The sequence below is a fragment of the Nyctibius grandis genome, chromosome 1 (assembly GCF_013368605.1).
Source record: "Nyctibius grandis isolate bNycGra1 chromosome 1, bNycGra1.pri, whole genome shotgun sequence".
In the NCBI taxonomy this organism is placed as follows: domain Eukaryota; kingdom Metazoa; phylum Chordata; class Aves; order Nyctibiiformes; family Nyctibiidae; genus Nyctibius; species Nyctibius grandis.
The window spans coordinates 61987764-62010343 of record NC_090658.1 but is presented as its reverse complement, the minus strand read 5'-3'; the positions used below and the strand labels follow the sequence as shown (position 1 = coordinate 62010343).

At 44.0% G+C, this 22580-nt stretch overlaps 1 protein-coding gene across 5 annotated transcripts in view; it reads left to right on the top strand.

Annotated features, from left to right (window-relative positions):
• Positions 1 to 22580, top strand: part of PHACTR2 (phosphatase and actin regulator 2) — a 124536-nt gene that overhangs the window by 47201 nt on the left and 54755 nt on the right. For 3 of the 5 annotated variants that reach the window (XM_068425151.1, XM_068425177.1, XM_068425143.1), the window contains exon 2: positions 15141 to 15308. In XM_068425151.1, the coding sequence (XP_068281252.1) occupies positions 15141 to 15308 (168 nt within the window). Of the gene's footprint in view, positions 1 to 15140; positions 15309 to 16600; positions 16696 to 17893; positions 18083 to 22580 lie in introns of those variants that run through there. The other 2 variants (XM_068425159.1, XM_068425167.1) reach the window with 2 other exon arrangements.

Here is a 22580-nt window from a genome sequence, read left to right as displayed (position 1 = left end):
GCGCACTTTTAAAGAATAATTACTAACCTCTTTCTATTTCAAAACCTACTCTTATACAAAGCATGTTTTGCTGGAGGTGGAGTTACGTGACAGCTTTGTTCAGCATGGCAAAGAGAGTTTTCCAGAAGGTGTTTTCTGAGGGAGGTGAATTGGCAGGGGCTGCAGGAGGGCACTCTGCTCCTTTGATCGAGGTTGGAGCTGAATGGGCTTCAAACCACACAGTCGAGGCAGCACTACAAGGGTGATTGCGAAGATATCGTGCCTTGCGGAAGTGCATGGGGACTAGGTTTGGACCCTCGTTGCCAGCCCAGAGATGCCGTCCGCCAGCACGTGGGTGAGAGCATCCATCATCCGTGGGCTCTGTGCTTTCCTTTCCCTCCTTGGATCCTCGCAGCAATGCTGTTTTGGGGGCCGCTGAGCAGGGACCCAAGCGAGTGCTGGCTGCCAGGATGGGCTGCCCGCTTCTGGGCACACCCCTGGAGAAAGCCTCCTATGGAAAGACCACCAGTGGAAACTTAGCGTCTTCTCGTTTCTGTGTGGGAGACTCTATCCATGTATTGATAGATTATTTAATGAGTGGATAAATAGCCCTTTCTCTCCCTTGTTGGTTGCATCAGCTGCTGGGTGAGTTGCAGAAAGCCCAGGATGAGAGCACGAGAAACAGTCAGGATGAGAAAATACTGCCAGCAGGAATTTCTGCAGTATTCCTGTGGGCTTTCCTAAGGGATGGCTCGCTTTCCCAGGGACCGCTGGGAACAGGCGAGCGCTCTGTCACATAATGTTCCCTCTCTAGGAAAACATTTGGTAGTAGTTTAAAAAAGAAAACTTTACAGAGCTTAAATAAAGCCAAAGATGAATCTGGTGAACCCTGATGCTGTACATACTTTACTTGGGAGGATATTGACTTTCCATTGCTGCTTGGAGTTGCTAGCGATAGGTACAGGGCTTGCCAGTCATATTCGGGCTTTTTGCACCACCTTTCCTTTTTTAATCAAGCTCTTACTATGGCACTTTTAAGCATACAGCTAAACACTAAAGCTTTTGTGGTCAGTTCATCTGTATCAGCATGATCATGGTGCTCACAAAGGTACCACAGAATTTGAGTAATCATAAAATTCATTAAATCCTAATAATTATGAGAATGACTTCACTTTCATTCAATGTTTAAAGTAAACCATTTTAGTGTTTTCATTTGTATTCGGGCTTGTAATTACTCAAGGGTCATGTAGCCTGGTTTACCTCTGCAGTCATAAAGAATAATTTAAAGAATTTCTTTTTAATGAAAACTGGGGGTTTTTTTGAGTTTAACGAGAGTCTTTAAGAAAATACGAAATACAGTGAATTGTGTTATTCCACACAGTGAGAGTGACCTCTGTCAGCATTAATCTGGCTAAAGTAGGCTAAATTATTGTAGACATCCATATTGGGTTTTGTACAAAGTAAATAAATCAATATATTATCTGATTCAGGACATGCTTGAATACATCTTAATGGTAACTGGAAGACATAAAATTTCTCGTTGGGTGGCAATGACTGCTAACTCCCTAACTGTGCCTGGCTGAGTAGGAAAAGGAACGGTGTTCCCAGACAGCAGTGCAGTGGTGCGTGCTGATGTAGCTGGGTGGGCTCAGATCCCCTGGATGGGCAAACAGGCATCACCGCTGGCGCCGTCTGAAACTCTGACTGATGATGTGCTTGGAAGCGAAGTACCGCACGGATGTTGTTAGGCTCTGTGATAGTATAGTGCTGAAATGTGCTGGCGGGGGGAGATGGGGTCTGGTATTTCTTCTGTGGGTAGTTGCTTTCAGGCCTGAGGGATGCTCGCTGAGCTCCAGCTAAAACAATTTGGTTTAAACTGGCACATAGAAGTTCAAGTTGACATTTTATTTTAGCGTACAGGTGACAAAAAATGTATTTTATGATCGCTCAATGCCAATGTCTGCATGAGAGAGGTGTTAGAAAAGGACATGCTGTAAACAAAATCGTACGGACTTTTGGATAGCTAAAAACTCTTAAAAATGCAACAACTGAGCAGGTGGCAATGAAAAATTGGAATCTGTTATTCAGGCTGTTCTCTTTCATTTTATATTTAGAGCTGGAGCAAGAACGCTGTTTACAGTTTTTGTTTGTACAGCTCTTGTCACAAAGAGGTCCTGATCTATGACCAGCCCTCTGAAGCACTGCAATAATACAGTCATTCATTATTAACAGAGAGCAGGGGAGAAGTGGGGACCTCAAATACAGCATGAGACAAACAAGTGGGGAGATTAAGGTATCAATTATATATCTGCCATGTTGATGATGCTCTTACAGAGCAGTTGTTTTCCCTTAAGGGAGGAATCTTCTGGAAGAGCTGAGCGTGTTTTCTGTGCCTTCTCTGACAATAAGATGACGTCTCCCCACCCGAGGCCTCACCAAGCCCTTTTCTTTAGCCCTTTTCCCTCCCAGGAGGACTTGACGCTTTGGTTAGTCCTGGGCTGGTGCCTGGCCCTAAAAGGAGAGCGCTGCTGGACCTCCCACAGGGAGGTGGGATCCTGGTATCCAACCCCACCTCTGTAAGCATCTGCACCCCTCAGGTATGCTGCGAGCCAGGCACTCTCCCGGCACGGCATCCCGGGGCGCTGAGCTGAGGGGGATCAGCTTTCTCATTTGCAGTTTCTTCCAGCCAAAGCTTTTTGATTATCCGTGCCTTGCTTCCATAAACACAGATTCCATGGAAAAACTGAAGTCCAAAATGTGTATGAATGCAGCCTTCAAATCTGCATAAAGATCGTACTATAATTCCACTGGGGTTTGCTGTAGTGATATCAACCAGCTTGCTTGATAGAATTACTATTTCTTGATTGTGTAGGAAAGGGAACACGCTGTTTTTTTGAAGTATAACTGAATGCCATCACAAATTGCACACGGACCTGTGTCCTTTTACATGAATATGCCTCTGAGCATCTGAGTTTAAATTGGCAAAGGAAGAGCAGCTGGGCTGACAAATATGTCAGCTTGTGCCTGATTTTCCCCACCCTGTCCCTAATAAAGAACAAGATACAGGGAATAAAACAGCTGTTTGCTGTGCAGCCGGGGTTGGAGAGAGTAATGAAACATGATGCGGAATAAAAGTCATCTGCAGCTTGGCAACTCCCATTTCCTCATAGCAAAGCAGATGACTTAGACTGTATTCAGAATTGTGATGTTATAGGTACAGAGTGATAGGAACAATTTTTACATGCTCTGGTTTTAGACTTGACAAATTGGCATTTTGGCTGAGAGGAACTGTGTTTAATCATTTTCTTCTGAGCATGTTGGAGTTTTATTATTATTCTTTATCCAAGCTGGTATCTAGCAACAAAGACAAACATTTTAAAGGCAGCTAAAAAACTGAACTTAAAAATAAACACAGTTTTCTCTACAAAGACTGCAGAGCTAATAGCTTGTACAAACATTTGCAATGACAGCAACACTCAGAAATTTGCTGGTTGGATTTAAAAGTGTCCTTGACCTCCCCAGCGGGGTTCTGAGGCCAGCGGGGTCACAAAAAGAAACTTTTTGCTTCAGGTTTGACTTACACACATTTGGACAAGTGCAATATGCTGTTTCCTGTACTAGAAAAAAGGTGTTGAAGTGGTGCCAGTATAAAAGAAAATGTCACTTTTAAAAGGCAGCACAGCAAGCTCCAGGCTGTCCCGTATGGGAGATATAGTTATATGACTGATCAAATTGCTCCTAAGGTTTTTTGTGCATAAATGTTGTTATTTGTAGACCAAGAGCTCCTTGTTAAAGTACTTAAGTGTGAGGAAGCGTTGGGGTGGGAGCCCACAAAACCAAACCTGTTCTCAGTTGTATAAACGTGTTAATTGTGGAAGATTTGGTTAAAGGTAGTAATAATAAAGGGAAAGCACATGTGTAACGTTCATACAGAATTGTATTTAGCAAGGGTGGTCTGGAATGAGTTGGGATGGAGCAGTGGGGAGGAGAGATGGGGAGGAGAGATGTGTACCTCCTTCCCCAGCCTCCTTCATGGGGAAGAGGAAAATAGCCAACGGTGTTAGCACTTCAGGGGGTCATTGCTTTGGTGTTGGATATGGTGAAGGGATCGGGGCTTGCTGCTGTGAGGAGCAGCTCTCACACTCGCTGGCAGTAAGCTCAGGTGCTGGCTTCATGGTAGAAGTCTTTCATCTCTTCCCAAGCTTCTCCCCCATCCCCTCCTGTGCTGTTCCTGCCTCAGCTTCATGCCACACAACCCAGCTCAGCCTGGTCAGCAAAACTATTTGCCTGACCCTCTGTGTCAGTAGTGGGAACTGACTCGGTTTTAAAAGCCTAGGCAAAATGTTGTTTCTGGCTCAGTGCAGTGATAAAGTGCAGCCTCACAAATGGTCACCGGCGTGGTTGGTGGTTCAGCTGATGTTTTCACCGTGGTGGTGAGAAAACACAGGCTGAGATGACTGGAAACCTGCGTGTGTGGGCAGCATCTCTATCAAGCCGTACCTGCATGCTGCCTCCGCTGACAGCAGTGATGGCTTCTGGGGACACATCCAGTGAGCTGCGGGGAAACACCTCTGTCTTACCAGGTACGCTGAGTGAACAGCCAAAGGGCGTCGGAGAGGGATCAGCAGATGGGTCCTTTAGCTGGTGCTGCAGTGTAGGCGAGTTGTTAGCAGAGACAATCCCTCCCTTGGGGTGGTGTATGCCTCCAGAGGAACCAGCCAGCTGAGATCTGAAGCAGCCCCAGGCTTGCAGTTGCTTAGGTATGGAGAGGGGAGCGGCCAGAAACAGCCCAGAGTAACTTTGGCCGTACTGTGACCGTTTTGCTAGGTTTTTGACTCAGCTCGGATAGCGAGTAGATAGGGCCATCTGAGAGCGTGCTGGTTCACTCTCTGAAGACAAACAGGCTCCTAAGAGGAGTTACAGGTGAGCATCTAGACCTACCTGGGAGTTAGCAGGCTGATGGTACAGGGGCTACTCATCAGTTTGCATTAGACTACGGGGCTTGTGTTCGCCTTGTGTCTTTTGGTTTCCCCTTCCCCAAATTCCTGCAGACTGTATTTCTCATCTTGTGAGGCTTCTGGGAACAGCAGGGATGGCACGTTCCAGTAGGGCAGCGACATGGCATACCTATCGCCTCTGCTCCCTTGTCAGGATGAGCCGGCATCGGGGACCAGAAGGGTCTTGACCTTCCCCTCCCTGCCTTCCCTTGCCTGAGTGGGCACTGCTGCTGCTGGGAGAGGGCATCCAAGGGCTCCTGGCCCGTTTGGGGCAGACAGAGGGTAACTTTGCCGCTAGCTGGAGAAGTGAGAACAGAGCCAAAGGCTTCTCTGTGACACGCCCTGCCCAGTTTTATCTCAGCATCAGTATTACATACCTATTAACTACCACAAAAATGTTTTAATTCCTGTTTATTACCAAAAAGGAGCAGGGCCATGTGCTCGCTTCAATTTATTTTCACACTTCTAGCCAGTATCTGCTGGGAAGTTTTACCACTTGCCTGTAGCTAAAAATATTTATTGTAAACTTATTATAGTTATTTTTCTCCCCCGTATTAAGACTATACCAAGAAAAGTCAGTAAGGAAGTATTTCCAGTTCTGTAGTTCTAGTTTTAAAAATATCATTACAGAATTTCACAAGATGAGTACGTGCAGCTTACTTTTAGGTGAATTACAAAATTATCCAAAAAGATTTTTAAACTATAAATAGAAATCTATACCAATGTACTTAAGGAGATTTAGCCCTTAATTCTGACACAAGAAGCATTATTTTTCAGTCTTCAGCTGTTCAAAGCAGTTTGGTTGCTCTTTTATGTACACTGCTTTAAGTTGTTTTTTCTCTCTTCCCACATCTCAGTTACTGTGCCTGGATTTTCCCCCCCCCCCCCGTTTTTGTGGAGAAGTTGCTTGGATCCAGAATCTGACCTTTGACCTGATGTTTCATATATCTGGAAAATGTAACTGTCTGGAAATTTTCCATTTGCTGCTTTTCGCTCAAGTATCGGTGTTGAGAAAAAGGAATAAGCAGCCTGCATTAAACCTATGATCCCTTTCCTTCTGGTTGGAGCCAGCTGTGTTCAGGTCAGAGAGGAGGTAGCAAGATTTTCAGTCAAATCACTTTCAAACCTGTATAATGGGGTTGCTGAGCATTTGCTTATTCCTTTCATAGGAAGCCAAAAGGGTGGAAATTAAACATTTGGTTGAGGAGGAAGAAGTAGTGCAGGTGCTCTAATAAGGACTGCATAGTGCCAAAATGTAAACAGTTAGTTTGCAAACACATGCTTGTGGGCATATTACAAGCATAAGGTCAAGTCTTTATTTTTATTCAGCCCTTAAGCAAACCCCTAGTGCATTTTGACACAAGAAATAGGTGAGAAAAGAGGTGGTGTGATGGTAGAGGTATAACTGCAGTTCTTGATGCGTGGTAGAACCCCCCCAGCTCACATGCCAACATAGATGTAGCAGACAAGAGCTCTGCACAGGTTCCTGCATGAGAGGTGTAATTTAGTCAGGCTGGGAAGCCCTGACTAGCTGTATGGCCTGGGGTATTTCCAGTGTCTCTACAGAGTGCCGTACAACCATAACTTTGCTTTTTTTCTGTAGAATTAACCCAAAGGGAGTGAAACTATGCCGTGAAGTAACTCTGAAGCTGCACCTTACAAGAGTGTTATCTGCCTTTGGGTTGCATTAGCAGGAGACAGCTTGTGGTAACTGATGTGATAATGTGATAGCCTGTGACTTGACAAAACAACCACCAGCACTGAAGTTGATGTGGTTATTGCGACCAAAAAAAAAAAAAGCAACACTTAAGGTAACTCTAAAGCAAAGAGGTCCTTTGTGCTTTACCCCAGTGAAGTGGCAAGCATGTCTCAAGCCCTAAAGTTAACACTGTTTTATTTGCTGTTTCTTGTGTAAGGTAGTAGGAAGCCAAGGTAAAGTCCCCTCCTTGCTTGCTGGGGACCAGTGTCTTGCAGGGCGAGGGCTTCCTACCTAGGAGACAGACAGCTAAACAAGCTCTTTCAGGCTCTGAGCAAGTTAATCCCAGTTGTACAGGTGAGAAAGAGAACTAGAATAAATGCATGTAGGAGACAGCACCATTGCCTGGGACTTTGATCATGTTCCTTTTCTGCGCACTACAGAAGAGGACAGTGTGGCTGGGCGTCCCTCTGAGCCATGTGACTTTTTGTCTGAAATGTGGAGCCCTGGGCATCCGTGCTAATGGCTTTCAGGGGAGCATAGGCTCCCCTCCTTCCCTCGTAACTACCTGTGCAGCAGCACCTGTGCTTTTTACAGAGCTTAGGCAGGGGCTCATCACAAGGGCAGAACAGAATATGGCCTTTTGAGCTGAATTTTCCACCCCTTTCAGTGTTTGACTTTACACAGCGAGGCAATGTTTTGCTTGTGGTGAGATGGGAGTTACAGGGTTCAGCCTCCTGAAGCCCTTTCTGGACTTTGGCTATGTGTGACTCCCAATAAACCGAAAGGTGTTTGCGTGTGTCCTTGTAGAAACCTGGAGGCATTCGGGCAGTCATACCCATTCCTGCCATGGTTATCCCAGGAGGATCCCCTCCTGCTGTCTCAAGGCAGCAGCCAGCATCCCTCTGAAGTAGCCACTCCCCAGCCTGTTCAGCTCGTTGCCAGCAGGAGGTCCAATTAACATTTTGCAATATTGGCAGTTCCATATGGAAACTACCATTCAGCCGCCTACGTTTGAACTTCAGCTTTTTCCTTTCATTTAATTAAAACACAATCAAGTCAATTAGCTCATGACAGAGTTTCCCAAAAGTTAAACTCCAGATGTATGGCAAGGCGAAAGCATTCAGATGCCAATTCGTTGTGCTGCTTGGAGGTAGATTATAGCTCTCCCATTTGCCAGTTTATCCACTGAGGATTAGTTGCATTTTTTCCCTTCCAAGTAGAAAATAAAAAGGGAGAAAGAAAAAAGATCTGTCTTTCCATCTGGTTCTGGTCAGAAAAACTCGATATAACATTACAGAATTTGAGAGATTTATTGAAAATGACATTGATAGTGTCAGAATGACTTCTGGTTTTTAATGACCACGTCAAACATTTTACCATGCAGTGTCTTGATTTTTTTCCAGTAAGCTCCAGGAATAAGCAGCTTACCATACTCTATAGCAAGTTGATGAGTTATTGTTCTTGTCACTAAATGGGGATAATATGCAGCTGCATAAACATGTTGATTTTGCTGGCAGAAAAACCATGACTTCCAACTCTGTGCCCTTTGGCAAGACAGTATAGAAAATCATAACACTGTCAGAAGAGGTTTCAAGGTCTCAATGAACCAAGATGACTTTTGCAGCACATCCCTGCAGGGCAGCTGGGGGTAGTGAGAAGAAGGGAAAAAATAACTGTACTAGCTAACCAGTAGTTAATAAGCATGGAAATCATTCAGACCCAAATCCACACATAAGGTAGCTTTGATCTGAAGCCATTGCATCTTCTGTTTTGTTTCTTAATTGATTTATGGTTAGATGTGGCAATGCTCTGAGTCACGTGTATTACAAAAAAAGGTTATCCTCACATGCTTTAAGGGTGATGTAGTGATACCATGGTAATACTGCAAGATACCCAATGCTGGTGAAAGTATTAGGTGCCAGTACTACCTCAGTATCAGTGGAGCACTTGGTTCTGTGCCTTTTCCCCTCTTGGTCATGTTCACCAGCGGTGGGGAGGAGGAGAGGCTGGAGGCAGACCATTCCTTCGTCTGGCTGCTCTATGCCTTGATTTTCTTGATGAGGATCCAGGGCAGAAGTGTCGTGCAGGTGGGTGAGTCTTGAGAGGCAAATGGGTGGGAAAAGGGGTTGCAACATGAAAGGTGCAGCACCCAGAGGGGTGGGGAAGGAAGAGGAGTTGCCACTCTGCCGATACTGTGTTGTACTTAACAACCCCGACGTGAGAAAGAATCCCTTCAATGTATATCCCAGTGTTCTGGCAAGATTAGATCAGTTGTGGAGAATGATGCTGGTGAGGGGGATGGGGAGAGACAAAGGAAAGAAAAAATGCTTCTGGCTACTCATTCAGAAGGTTTAATAACATTGCAATCCTGATATATTTCTTTTTTTTAGTATGAGAAAGATTCAAGTGATATTGTACATTCTCATGCAAAGTACAGCGACTGTTTTTCTTGCAGAAGGCCCATACACATTGCATCACCCATGATGTATATGAATTCCCATATATTTGTAAATGAGCGAACTTAGCTACCCGAGTACAGCATCATGTTCCTCCTGGTCTTCTCTCTCCTGCTTGCGGCTATATGGCTCTAAAACTACTTTCTGCAGAGGACCGTGACTCCTGCTTCTGGCTAGGGTGTTCTTCTTTGGGAAGGGAAGGATACTACATTTCAATGCTATTTGTTTGGGAAGAGGGAGGAACCCAGCTCTTCCACCTACCCTGTGAATGCTCTAGGCAAAAGCATGCTTATTTTGTGGGCTTACCCAGGTTCAGGCACGTGATATGTGCCAGGCTGCGTAGCGCTGCCAGGTTCGTGGCTGGAGTGTCCCAGTGTCCTAGGGGCAGCTGTGAAGTTGATGTTGGCTGCCTGCCCTGCCCAGTCACCGTCTCTCACCCCACGCCACAGCCCGCTCCTCGCCCAGCCCTGACGCTTCAAGTGTTTGTAGGATTGTGCTGAAGACTAAATCACTGAAGTGGCCCAGATTAAAAATAACCTCTTAAAAAGGGAAAGCGGGTGGAAAGGGGGAGGCGTTTGTGGGATCATTCAGAGATGTACTTGCAATGAAGCCCGATGAACAGTTGTATTTTTACAACTGAAGGGATGGCATATTTTTTTTAGGGTCAGGAATGAGCAGATGGAAGTGCAGAGAAGAAACTTCCTAGGCTGACTTCATCACAAAAGCCACTCTGCTGTAAAATTCCAGTCCAGGATGCTGTTTTACATACAGAGAAGCAGAGATTTCAGATAGTTTTAATGTCATGAATTACATCATCTGTACCTTCAGAGTCAGGGAGCATCTGATCGGAGTTTCTCAGGCTCCCAATAGCACAGCTTTTGACATACACACCTAAATTCTGCCTTATTTCTTTTCTTGGATGTCAGCCTAAGTGTTTTTTACTCTAGGATCTCAAGATTTTTTGTGACAAGAATAAACTAATTAAACTTCACTTATTAGCATTGATTCCAGTGTACTTGTTATCAGCTCGGAGTCTCTGTAAGACTAAATTAAAATGATTCATGGTTTTCATATCATGCGTTGTTGTTGGCCACACAACACAAAGCTCTGTTTAAAACACCATTCAGATAAGAATTATTAAACAGCAATTTTGTAAGACATTCCCTACTAGGTTACAACAAAGTCTGTCTGATAAACTCTTTGTCGTTGGGACTAAATGTGAATGTGGACTAACATGAGAAAGAATCTTAAAACTATTCAGATTCAGTAGAGGGTTCTTCTACAGAAAAATCTTTTGAGTATACTCCCACTGTAGCTAGCTACTTAATTACTCAGGTTTGACCTTTTTTAAATCACCAGTGACTCAAATTACTAGTAGTAAACTACAAGCAAGGAATTTTGATCTGTTAACTATTAAAATACGGTTCTATTAGAAAAAGAATAGCATAAGGACATCATGGTGTGGGGGTTTTTCCCCATTTATCTTGTATTACTCCTAGTGTTCAGTCATGAGGTTAGGTTCCTCTACTGGCTTTCCACTTTCACTGCCAAGGGTAAAAATACACAGAAGTGAAAGTACAGAACTTACGACATAAATGTAGCCCTCTTTTTCTGATCTTGAATTTTCTTTTACGTCAAAGCTTTTAACGTCTTTCTGTGTTCCGGATGGAAAGGCCTGGAACCAGCAGAATCAAAGCTATTTACTTCAGGGAAATTTATATTAGACTTGCTTGAAATGATCTGATGGATAGTTTTTTGTTGCATTTTGCTTTTGTAAAGTTAGTTGTAAGTTCTTACCTGGAGAAGGTGTGAGCATGTGTCTGTGCTGACATGAACGTCATGGTGCTGAAGTGTACCATGCCCTGGGAAAACTGTGATGAATTCATGTCTGCTTCAGCCACGCAACATTTCTGGAGATCATTCACAACAGAAAAGTGTCTCCTAGGCAGCTACAGAGATCAGCATTGCTTATGGCGAGTAGCCTTCCTAGGATAAGATGTGTTCAGGCATTTCCAGCTTTGGGTGTTTGTAGGAAAGTCGGGGTCTTCCATAAACTGATCTAACCTTTGCTGGCTGCCCACAGGCTCGAGGGGAAGCTGTCCCTCTTGTATCCTTCATCTAGCTCATGGCCTGTGCCAGCATGATTCGGCTTCGCGGCTTCTCAGTTATCGTTGTTGGTGGTCTTTTACAACAAGTTCTCCTCTTCGCGTGACATCAACATACATCGTTCATATACTTACTTCTTATCCTCCTTATGTACACTTTTTATCCTTCAGATGTAAAATCTACACCTAGGGCAAAGGACTGGAATATAATAACATAAACTATGCAGGTAGTGTAGTCAAAAGTCCTAATGTCAAACTTAATAATGATGTTGATTGAAGGCAGTGAAGTGACTCATTGGCTTTTTGAAGATGGTGGGAAGGCGGCAGGACTTCAAGACACTGTAGAAATAAAAGGATAACACAAGTGACCAAGCTCCTCAAATCTTGGAAAGCTAAGATGTCTCCTTTCATCTCAGTGAATATGTATAACGTTTATAATGATTAATAGAAGGCACATAAGCTCTCTGAGGTGAAAAATATACCACTTTATTCTTAAGTAGTACATGACCTATAAAGCAAACAGTGTAAACCTTAAACATCAGTTTCCTGCTGAGTGTTTCAAAGATGAGGAGTAATAGCTTTTGAAAAGATCTTTCCATAAATGCACTGGAATGTCATTGCTGAAATTTTTTTTTTTCTAGATAGTTTATTAATTGGTAAATGTGCTACCTTATGATTGCTTTTGAATAGAAATAAGTCTTTTTTCCTAGAAATATTACTTTACCTTAGATTATTTCTGAAATCAATCTGTGATGTTTGGCCATGCTTATTCCTCCTTTGCAGATACATATTTGGGTCCTTTTTTCAAATGAAGGAACTGGTACAAGGTCAGTGGTTTAGTAAATTCACAATTATGAGCACTTGTTGAACTCACTTGATAAATCAACTCCTCATCTTTTATTGTCAAAAAGAGTTAATGTTGAATCCTGTTTTCAAAAGTTGCAGTCTTCCTGAACAGAATTATTCACCACTAAATGGATCTCTTTTTTCATACATTAGCTTGTTTGAAGCAGACAGATTTCTTTAGCTGGGATGAATATCATTATTTCAGAGTTAAATATGTTCAGCAGAGGGCAGAGCAGGGACTGATGCAAATCCATGTTTCTCTGTAGGGAGCTGTTGGAGCCATAATCCTCCTCCATTCCTGCTGGTAGGCACTGGAGGAAAAAATTTAGATGAGGCTTTTATGAAAGTGTTTGCCTGCAATAGACTGGACTCCATGACCTAGGAGGACTTGAAGAGATCTGTGTTTATAAAGACTGTGCTGTCTGTCACCAGGGCGCAGGCTCTTCACATCAATAACCCAGCTTTTCTAAGCCGGTGGAGACAAGAACATGGATTTTGTTCCTCTGCATCTGAGGACCGGGTAACCTTTCCCTCTAATGAGCTGATGGACAGCCTCTGCCAGTGAGATAGTGCTTGGCTCCTGTCCCAGGACAAAACTCTTCAGCTGCCAGATCCTGGTGTCTTCTCTTCAGCACTTCACTTCTGATTCTTTGGATTTACTAGCACAGATTTCACAGAGCAACCATGTCTTTCAATATCCCTTAGCACCATGGGAATCTTGACTGGGAGGGACCTTGGGAGGTCACTCAGTCCAGTCCCTCACTCAGAGTAGGACTGTTACCAACAATAGGTAAGGTCGGCCCTGGCTCACCTGACTGAGCCTCCAAAACCTCCCAAGACCTCCTCCAGTTCTGTGCCACCCACCTCCTGCAAGTGTTTTCCTTACGTCTAAGCTGACTCTCCCCAGCTGCAAGCTGTGGCCCTTGCCCCTACTTATATCAACTGGAATTGTCAAGATAAATTTAGCCCTCTAATCTTTCTAACTACCTTTCAAGTAAATGTACTTCTCCCTGAGATCCACAGTTTCCAGCAGAGGCTTCTGTGTTCCATAGGGGATTGAACAACGTAGGCTGTGTCTGTAGCCTAGACAAAAGCGTGATCCCTAATTCCAGGTGAGGCACCCCTGCAGAGGTCCCTCTGCTGTCCCATGCCTCTCTCTTTCTTGAGAGCTGCCCACTGCCTTTGGTGGACTTCTCATTCCCACCTCTCACCCAGCTTCTTGGAGTCTGTAGAGTGGTGGCTGGTTCGTTTTAAGGGAGTCTCAGCTTAAAGATCTCTAAAGATCCCCCTGTTACGTTCTCTAGGGTACACAAGTGAGGAAGTTGGGGTTTTGTACTTGTGCAAGGGGTAGACATATCCATGTCCTTACCAAAATCTTGGCTTTTTACATTTAAAGCCCATTTGCGTGCCTTTCTTCCATTTTATCTCCATGTTATAGACCAGAAAGTACCCAAGAAAAACACTTAAATAGAAGCTTTAAATTCCGATGCATCTGAATAACAGTAATTTATCCTGGAGAAGTTTTCCATCTCTCTGTTCCATCTCTCTGACAGTACAGAATTCATTACATTTTATGGCATAACTTGGGTTTATTGATTGAAATGCTGTCATTTTTATACAAATTTATCTCTGGTTTTAACTTCATAGACTTCAATGAAGTTATACAATGGATCTTTTTTCCCAGTGCTTTATTTCAAAACATCGGAAATGAAGTTTCTTGGACTCTGATTGCATTACATCAGCTTTCTCACAGAAAAGATTTTTTTTTTTTAGCATCCTGTATCGATCTAAAGTCTAGGACAAATATAGGACTCATTAAATGCCGTTTGTCTGAGAAACAGAATAATAAGATTGCACCATGATGTTATGTGTCTGACTGTGTATCTTTTTAGCAGCTAGGACACAGGACCAGGATTCAGGAAACCATTTGCAAACATAAAATTAAGCACTTAACAATTCTGTGTTTCAGATTTTCCATCTGTAAAATGGGGACAGTGATATTTCCTTCTTTGAATAGCACTTTCTGATTTAGTGATCTATGATTATCGTTATTACTGTTGACAGTGGCATCAACTCTGTTCTGAATTGGTTATAATTAGAATGTTTAGATGAATGAAAGCTGTTACAGAGCCCTTACGCCGCAAACATTTAAGCCTGTGATTAATTTTATGTACATAAGTAATCGCAGTTACTTCAGTGAAGCTGCTCATGTGAATAAAATTAAGCACATTTGAAGTGTTTGCAGGACCACGAATGGAAGGCTCTGAGAAACCTCAGTTCTTAAATAGAAATAGATAATAGTAGAGCTCTTAGGGAAATTTTCAGGAAATGTATTTTAATTGTATGCTACGGCATGTTGTGGAATGAGTCTTAATTTGGTTCACAAAACTCGATGTTACAGCCATCGATGATAAATATTGGCTTTCATATCACTCAATATGTTTTTGCAGAAAAGTAGTCTTTCTTTGAATTTTGGCTACAGCTCAAAAGCTTATTGTTAAGTACATTTTGTTAGAAACCTGACTGACAGCAGGCTGCGCTGTGAATGACTGATTACCAGCGATATCAAAGGGGCCTATTTCCACTCCACTGCCAGAACAGTTATCTTTAGAGCTCCTTTAAGGAAAGATTTGTTTTACTCAAAAGAAATTGTTTATGTTTTTACATTGCAAAGGTTTTGTTTTTTATGTGATGACAGCTAATTATTCAGCTTTACCAAAGATAGGGAAAAAGTCACCCAAATATGTGTTGAAAGACGTTCTCCAGTAGCGATGAACAACTGCAGAAACGTGCAGACCTGCCAGATGCGCGTCGTGAGAAGCAATTCTGTCCTGCTGCAGCCAAGGCGCTGAGCAGCAGTGAAGCCCAGGGCTAGCTGATGTGGGGACTGACTAGTGTGACCACGAGCTGTAATCAAATGCCCTTTGTCTGCCTTCTGGAACAGGAAATACATGGACCCACACACAGCCTTCGGCAATCTGATTGTAGAGGAGTTTAGCTGTCAGGTACCATTTTGTTTTCCATCCTTCAGTTACCTTTACTTTTCTTGTTTACACAGTTGATGGTTTGGATAAGGCTTCCATCGCTAACTCAGATGGACCGGCCCCAGGATCCCAAACTCCCCCCTTCAAGAGGAAGGGCAAACTCTCCACCATTGGCAAAATCTTTAAACCTTGGAAATGGCGGAAGAAGAAGACTAGTGACAAATTCAGAGAAACGTCAGCAGGTATGTCTGTGGCCCTTTGGTGGCAAATAGTAGAAAACACTGTGATGATTTTCCAGAGTAATATTTGAAAAGCTCTTGGAGCTTGTTAGGTGGCAGAGATTATTTAGGCACAGTATTTGACATACAGAAAAACAGTTTGATCCTTGGCAAAGAAAAACCTAACCTTGTTCACCTTCTGTCCTGAACCTATCACCAAAAACATGCAGTTTATTTGCTACTGTACATTACATGTGATATTCTTTTGATGTTGACAGTATTCTTCTTTTTAACTAAGAAACACTAGGCTCTACATTAGTATCCTCAGATATGTTGGAAATGTCTCTGTGTCCTCCTAATAGTCAGTGACTTGGATTATGAAACAAACCGTGCCTTCATGGGGACAGAAGTTTGGTCTGTTCAGAGGCAAGAAGCATACGTGGCTGTGCCCAGAAGAAGAACGAGGATCAGCTTTGTAACCACTACCTTCATACAGGCTGCTCTGCCCCTTCACTTCCCTGTTGGCAAGGCTTGAGGAATGGTCTGAAATAAAATGCTGTGATTGAATTGCATTCCTTCTGAAAAAGAGGAAGATTGAGGGCTGGGATTCAGTTAGCTATACACAGTTGCTTGATGCTACCTGAGATGCTCTTGGGTGTCCTGGATGCTCTCACAGAAGGTTCTCCATCATATTTGCCATCCCTTTGTAGACATCCCCAAAACCCTGGGGCATCTCAAGTGGCTGTAGACACTCAGTGTTTAGGAAATTGCGTGCCACCCTGCACATACGTGTTTGTGTCTCTGTGTGTCACGGCTCTGGCCAAGTTTTCTCCAGAAAAATCCCAAACTTCTGTTTTGGGATTCAGACATATGATGCTGTGCTTTTCTAAACTTGAGTCTAATCAGAGTCCAGGGAGCATCCATGAGCTCTTCAGATTTGTTACCACAGTGCAAGCCCTCTGTCCACTGTCTTCCATGGCTCTAGGGAATAAAACCAATGCTAATCTCCTAAAGTGTCCTCAGTAGGCTCTCCTGAACTCTTAGGAGTACGCTGCTTGACATTTTAAACCCATAGCAACCCCTGACAATTGCAGCAAGGAACTCTATGGTTTTGCAGTGTAACTTCTAAAACATGCTTTATTTACGCAAAAGGCAAAAAGAGCAATCTTTCTGAGATCTTCAAATCCTTCTCTGTCTCTCTCTTCTTTTTCTTCTTCTTAATTTTCCTGGATACTCTGCAACAAAACCCCACAATTTCTTCCACTACTGCAGTCAAAAAAATCCCCTTGGTCTGATATCTCCTTCATTGCTTCCAGTTTCTTTCAGCTTCCCCAGTACTTTTATCATATTGCTAGAGCAAAGTTATTTCCAGTTAATGACTCCTGAATGTTCTGCAGCTGCTGTTGGACAGGTATGTGATTTTATATGCAGTGAATTCTTCAGAATAATCGCTGTTCATAAGCTGTGTATATAGAGATTCCCCAAACTGTCACAACGTATTAGCATGTGTTACATTATTATGCCATTAAATAATAATGCATGTGTCATTTTGCAGCTATTTTTTACAAATTAATATCTGTTAAATTCATGTTAAATACAGTGTTTCTTATGTTGTACTGTCTTTCTTCAGAGGGCCTCAGCGTAGTCCTACAAGCGTGACACATCAATTCTTGTAATACCAGGCGAAGTGTCTGTTCGTATTTCTTTTACAAAAGGAGGAAATTAGACACAAAGAAATTAAGGTCAACATTTCCAAAAGTGCCTGCCTATTTCCTTGCTTGTACTTAATTTTCCTGTCTTGTTTATGATGGTGTGGTCCCTCAAGTCCTTTCAGGGATGTAGAGCACCCACAGTTCCCATTGGCACTGACTTCAGATGGCGTTATTCAGGACAATTTATCTCCAGGCGAGCACCTGAAAAATGGACATGGCTAACAGTAGGTGTAATGGACAGAAAACATTAAATAATTTCAGAACTGAAATGAAAATCAGGCTTTAGAATTATGCTGTAGGTACAAATAGACACTTAGAGTAGGCAAATACCTTTTTCAAGTGCCATACAGCTACACTAGTTGGTGATAAGGGTTGTTATTTCTCTCCCTGAACCTTGCTGCATTTATATATCTAGACCATCAGAACTAAGGTGCTATTAACGTTACAGCGGAGTGTGTGTAATGTTTTACATCCTGAGTCTGATTTTGCCACTCTGTGCTCCCAGTGCGTAGCTGTATTTATTACTCTTAAGAAAGAGGTAATTATTGGGAAGCAGTGTCCATCTCAGCTACCTCAAAACTAATTTTCAAGTGATAATTTGTCTTCACAGTTCTCTCAGCTGTGTCTGTTTATTTCCACTGCCTCCTGTGTACTGGCACCAGTTTTGTGATGAGCAGATCACAAACCTGATCCAGCTAAAAAAAAATCCAGCAAAACATAACAAGAAGAAGTAGTTTTTACTCTTCTGCGAAAGTTACCACTTGGATTTGTGTCCTAGCATTGTGATTACAATCAATAAAGCACACTGAAACAGAGAGGAAAAACAGAGCCACTCTTTTGGATGACTTCTTAAAATTTAGATAACTTGATTTTTTCATTTTGTCTGTGGTTTTGCAGAACTGCCTTTCAGGCCTGGAAACAAAAAGACTAATATAGACCTCCTTGGCTTTTTTTTCAAAGTTAAAGCCTTACTTTGTGATTGATCTTTTCTTGAAAATGGAGAGCACCAGTGTACAAACAGAAATCCATAGAAGTTAGGAGAATTTGCTCTACAGATTGGCAGAAGAGCAGAGTTGATGGTGAGAGGTAAGCATAGTCCATAGATCACATAAGTGGGAGCTCTTTTGGTCAATTGAATACATGATTATGTATAATTATGTATTGAAAAGTGGAAGTTAATTATCTGCACAGTGAAGTATCTCTGTAAATGGGGTGGCGGATGGGAAAAGTTCAGTGCAGGAGAAGGTAGCAGTTGACTAACTGAAGTCCCTGCTCTTAAGTCCAGTCACAAGACTTTGTATTTAATAGTCCTTTGTGGCAAAAAAGCAGCTAATGCAATTGATTCACTAAGTGCTTAATGTTCTTGTGTGTCTAGAAGTACCATCTTCTATATAGATCTATAAATTATCCTGAAAAACCTGTGATTTTTTTACTTCATTGTTTAGCTAGCATCCTGCTAGATAGCCATGTATCACAGAATCACAGAATGTTAGGGATTGGAAGGGACCTCGAAAGATCATCTAGTCCAATCCCCCTGCCAGAGAAGGATTACCTAGATCACGTCACACAGGAACGCGTCCAGGCAGGTTTTGAATGTCTCCAGAGAAGGAGACTCCACAACCTCTCTGGGCAGCCTGTTCCAGTGTTCAGTTACCCTCACCGTAAAGAAGTTTTTCCTCATATTTAAGTGGAACCTCTTGTGTTCCAACTTGCACCTGTTGCCCCTTGTCCTGTCAAGGGATGTCACTGAGAAGAGCCTGGCTCCATCCTCATGACACTTGCCCTTTACATATTTAGAAACATTAATGAGGTCACCCCTCAGTCTCCTCTTCTCCAAGCTAAAGAGACCCAGCTCCCTCAGCCTCTCCTCATAAGGGAGATGTTCCACCCCCTTAATCATCTTCGTGGCTCTGCGCTGGACTCTCTCTAGCAGTTCCCTGTCCTTCTTGAACTGAGGGGCCCAGAACTGGACACAATATTCCAGATGCGGCCTCAGCAGGGCAGAGTAGAGGGGGAGGAGAACCTCTCTTGACCTACTAACCACACCCCTTCTAATACACCCCAGGATGCCATTGGCCTTCTTGGCCACAAGGGCACATTGCTGGCTCATGGTCATCCTGCTGTCCACTAGGACCCCCAGGTCCCTTTCCCCTACGCTGCTCTCCAACAGGTCTGTCCCCAACTTGTACTCATACATGGGGTTGTTCTTGCCCAGATGCAGGACTCTACACTTGCCCTTGTTATATTTCATTAAATTTCTCCCCGCCCAACTCTCCAGCCTGTCTAGGTCTCTCTGAATGGCTGCACAGCCTTCCAGTGCGTCAGCCATTCCTCCCAGTTTTGTGTCATCAGCGAACTTGCTGACAGTGCACTCTATTCCCTCATCCAAGTCATTAATGAATATATTGAATAGAACTGGTCCCAGTACCAACCCTTGAGGGACTCCACTAGACACAGAACTCCAACTGGACTCAGTCCCATTGACCACCACTCTCTGGCTTCTTTCCTTCAGCCAGTTCACAATCCACCTCACTACCCGATCATCCAGTATGTAGTACATACCCAGCTTCTATACTGCTATTATATTTAATAACATAATGTAAAACAGCTAAGAAAACACAAACCCATTCTAATGCTCTGAATTATATAAACTACAGTATTTCAGTGCCTATATAGTTTGTGAACAGTAAATACGCAAAATTTAATGCATGTCTTCGTGAACAGAACTTAAGATGTTTTACAGGAGGTTTGGGAACTTCTGATATTTTTTCATTATTTAGTAGATTGATTTTTTTTTTCTTTAAGGAGTCCATATGCTCTATTTTTAATAAGGTTCTGCTTATCCATCTTGCTACACTGTAAAATTGGATTTATTTGGGTGGAATTATACAAACATAGTGACATAGGGAATTAATTTGAGGTTTCCAAAACTTTTGTATTTTTTTGTTCATTCAGTGTATCAACTTGTATTCGTATGTCCCAGTTTACATGCATTTTGTCAACCATCACAATATTTAGTGCTTTTGTTATTCCTTAAAGTGAAACTCTAGGAATTATGTAATGTATGAAAATCTTGACTTTCACCTCAAAAATAGCAAGACTGGCTCTCTAAGCTGGGAAGATGAAAAGAAGGTAAATCTGGACCTCCCCAGGTATTTCCATATAAAGGATAATAGGGATAAATCATACTGTTCTGCAGCACTAACTGGAAGGGGTTATGTGCCCAGAAATCCCAGAAACAGACAGTGTGCTGGTCCCGGCTGCACCATGAATAAGCTATAGCTTTTCAGTGCAAATCAGGTTAGCTTGCAGTGAAAGCATATCTTTACATGCTTGAGGACTAATTCGCTTTCAGTAAGCCCTAGAGCTATAGGGAGATATTAATTTGCTTTTAAACTCTATATATGTATATATGACATCGGGCTTAACCGGGCGGTTTTCGTACTCTGGGCCCCCCCCGAGCCCCCCGCCGAGCATCAGCCCCGAGCTGCTTCCCCTGCTTCCCCCCCCACCCCGGACCCGGAGGTTCCCGGCAACGAATCAGGAGAGGAGGGGGCGTAGCCGGAGGCACCGCGGGCGATTTAAGCGATTTAAACGCACCACCCCCTGTGATCGGGTGATAAAGAGCCTCCTGGAGGGCAGGGACTAGTCCCTGGCCAGAGGGGAGAGACTCAGCAGTGACTGGGTGTGTCCCAGGGCAGGGGAGGCCGCAGCAGTTTGCAGCTCGTTGGGGAGGACGCTGACTCCCTCCCAGTGCACAAGGCGAGGAAGGTGCCAAGGAGCTGTGAACCAGGGGTGTCACCAGCAGGTATTTCCCAGCTCAGTGAAAGAATAATGGTATCTGCCCAGCGGAAGAAGACCAAAATGGATGTGGGAACCCAGACAGAGCTCCCACGGAAGGAGGCGATGGTGCAGGTCGCAGGCTGCAGGGAATGCTTCAGCATCTCTGTGGAGACAGGGGGCTGTGTGCGCTGTGAGCAAGTAGATGATCTGCTCGGCTGAGCGGCACAGCTGCAAAGCCAGGTTGAAAGGCTTCAAGCCGAAGTAGAAAGGCTTAGGAGCATTCGGGAGGCTGAAATGGAGATAGACTGGTGGAGCCAGGCTCTGCCCTCCCTGCAACAAAAATGGGAGCACCTGCCGGAGAGCTCCCAGGATGGAGGGACCCCTGTACTCTGCCCCTCTCAGGTGGAAAACAATAACCTAGAGGAGAACAATAACCTAGAGGAGAGGAGTGAGTGGAGGCAAGTCAATGGCTGTGGCAAAAGGCAAGTGCCCTCCTTGCCTCCACAGGTGCCTCTGAGCAATACATATGAAGCCCTAGTGGAATACAGCCGGTCCAATGGGGATGTGGTGGAGAGGCAACCTATATCAGAGGTCCCACCACAGTCAGAAAAACCTGACAGGCGTATAGCTACCTCCTCCACAAGGAAGAAGAGAAGAGTTTTAGTGGTTGGAGACTCCTTCCTAAAGGGATCTGAGGGTCCAATATGCAGAGCTGACCCCCATCACAGGGAGGTCTGCAGCCTGCCTGGAGCCCGAATCAGGGATATCACCAGGAAACTCCCCAACCTGGTGAAGGCCACAGACTACTACCCCCTACTGATCTTCCAGACAGGTGGGGAAGAAGCTGCATCCCGTAGTCTGAGGGGGATGAAGAAAGACTACAAGGCCCTAGGACGGTTGGTGAAAGAGTCTGGGGCACAAGTTGTTTTCTCCTCCCTCCTTCCATTTTCAGGTGATTACGTGGGATGGAATAGTAGGATTCTCTCTATTAATGCCTGGCTACGAGACTGGTGCTACAGGCAGGGCTTTGGGTTCTTTGATAATGGCTGGTTTTATAAGACACCAGGCGTGACTGTAATACATGGGAAAGGTTTATGTCGTAGGGGCAAAAGGGTTCTGGGACAGGAATTAGCAGGGCTCATTCGGAGAACTTGAAACTAGATTCGAAGGGGGATGGGGTAGTAGCTGGGCTTGCACCACTGGGGCAACGCTCTAGTGTTGAGGTAGACCAGGAGGCCTCCCATCCCCCTGGGGTGAAATCGGTGTGCTCAGCTCGCTCCCTGAAATGCCTGTACACCATTGCGCGCAGCATGGGGAATAAACAGGAGGAGTTGGAAATCCGTGTTCGGTCGGGGGGCTATGATTTAGTGGCAGTTACAGAGACTTGGTGGGACGCCTCGCATGGCTGGAATGTGGTCATGGATGGCTATGTCTTGTTCAGGAAAGACAGGCCGCTAAGGAGAGGTGGTGGAGTTGCTCTTTATGTGAGTGAGCAGCTAGAATGTATTGAGTTCTGTCCAGGGGCGGATCAGGAGCGAGTTGAGAGTTTGTGGGTGCGAATTAAGGGGCAGGCTGGCAGGGGTGATACTGTTGTGGGTGTCTATTACAGGCCACCGGATCAGGATGAGGAGGGTGATGAGGCCTTCTACAGGCAGCTGAGAGCAGTCTTGCAATTACAGGGCCTGGTTGTCATGGGGGATTTCAACTACCCTGATATTTGCTGGGAGGCCTACTCAGCCAGCCATCCTCAGTCCAGGAGGTTCCTCCAGTGCGTTGATGATAACTTTCTGATGCAAATGGT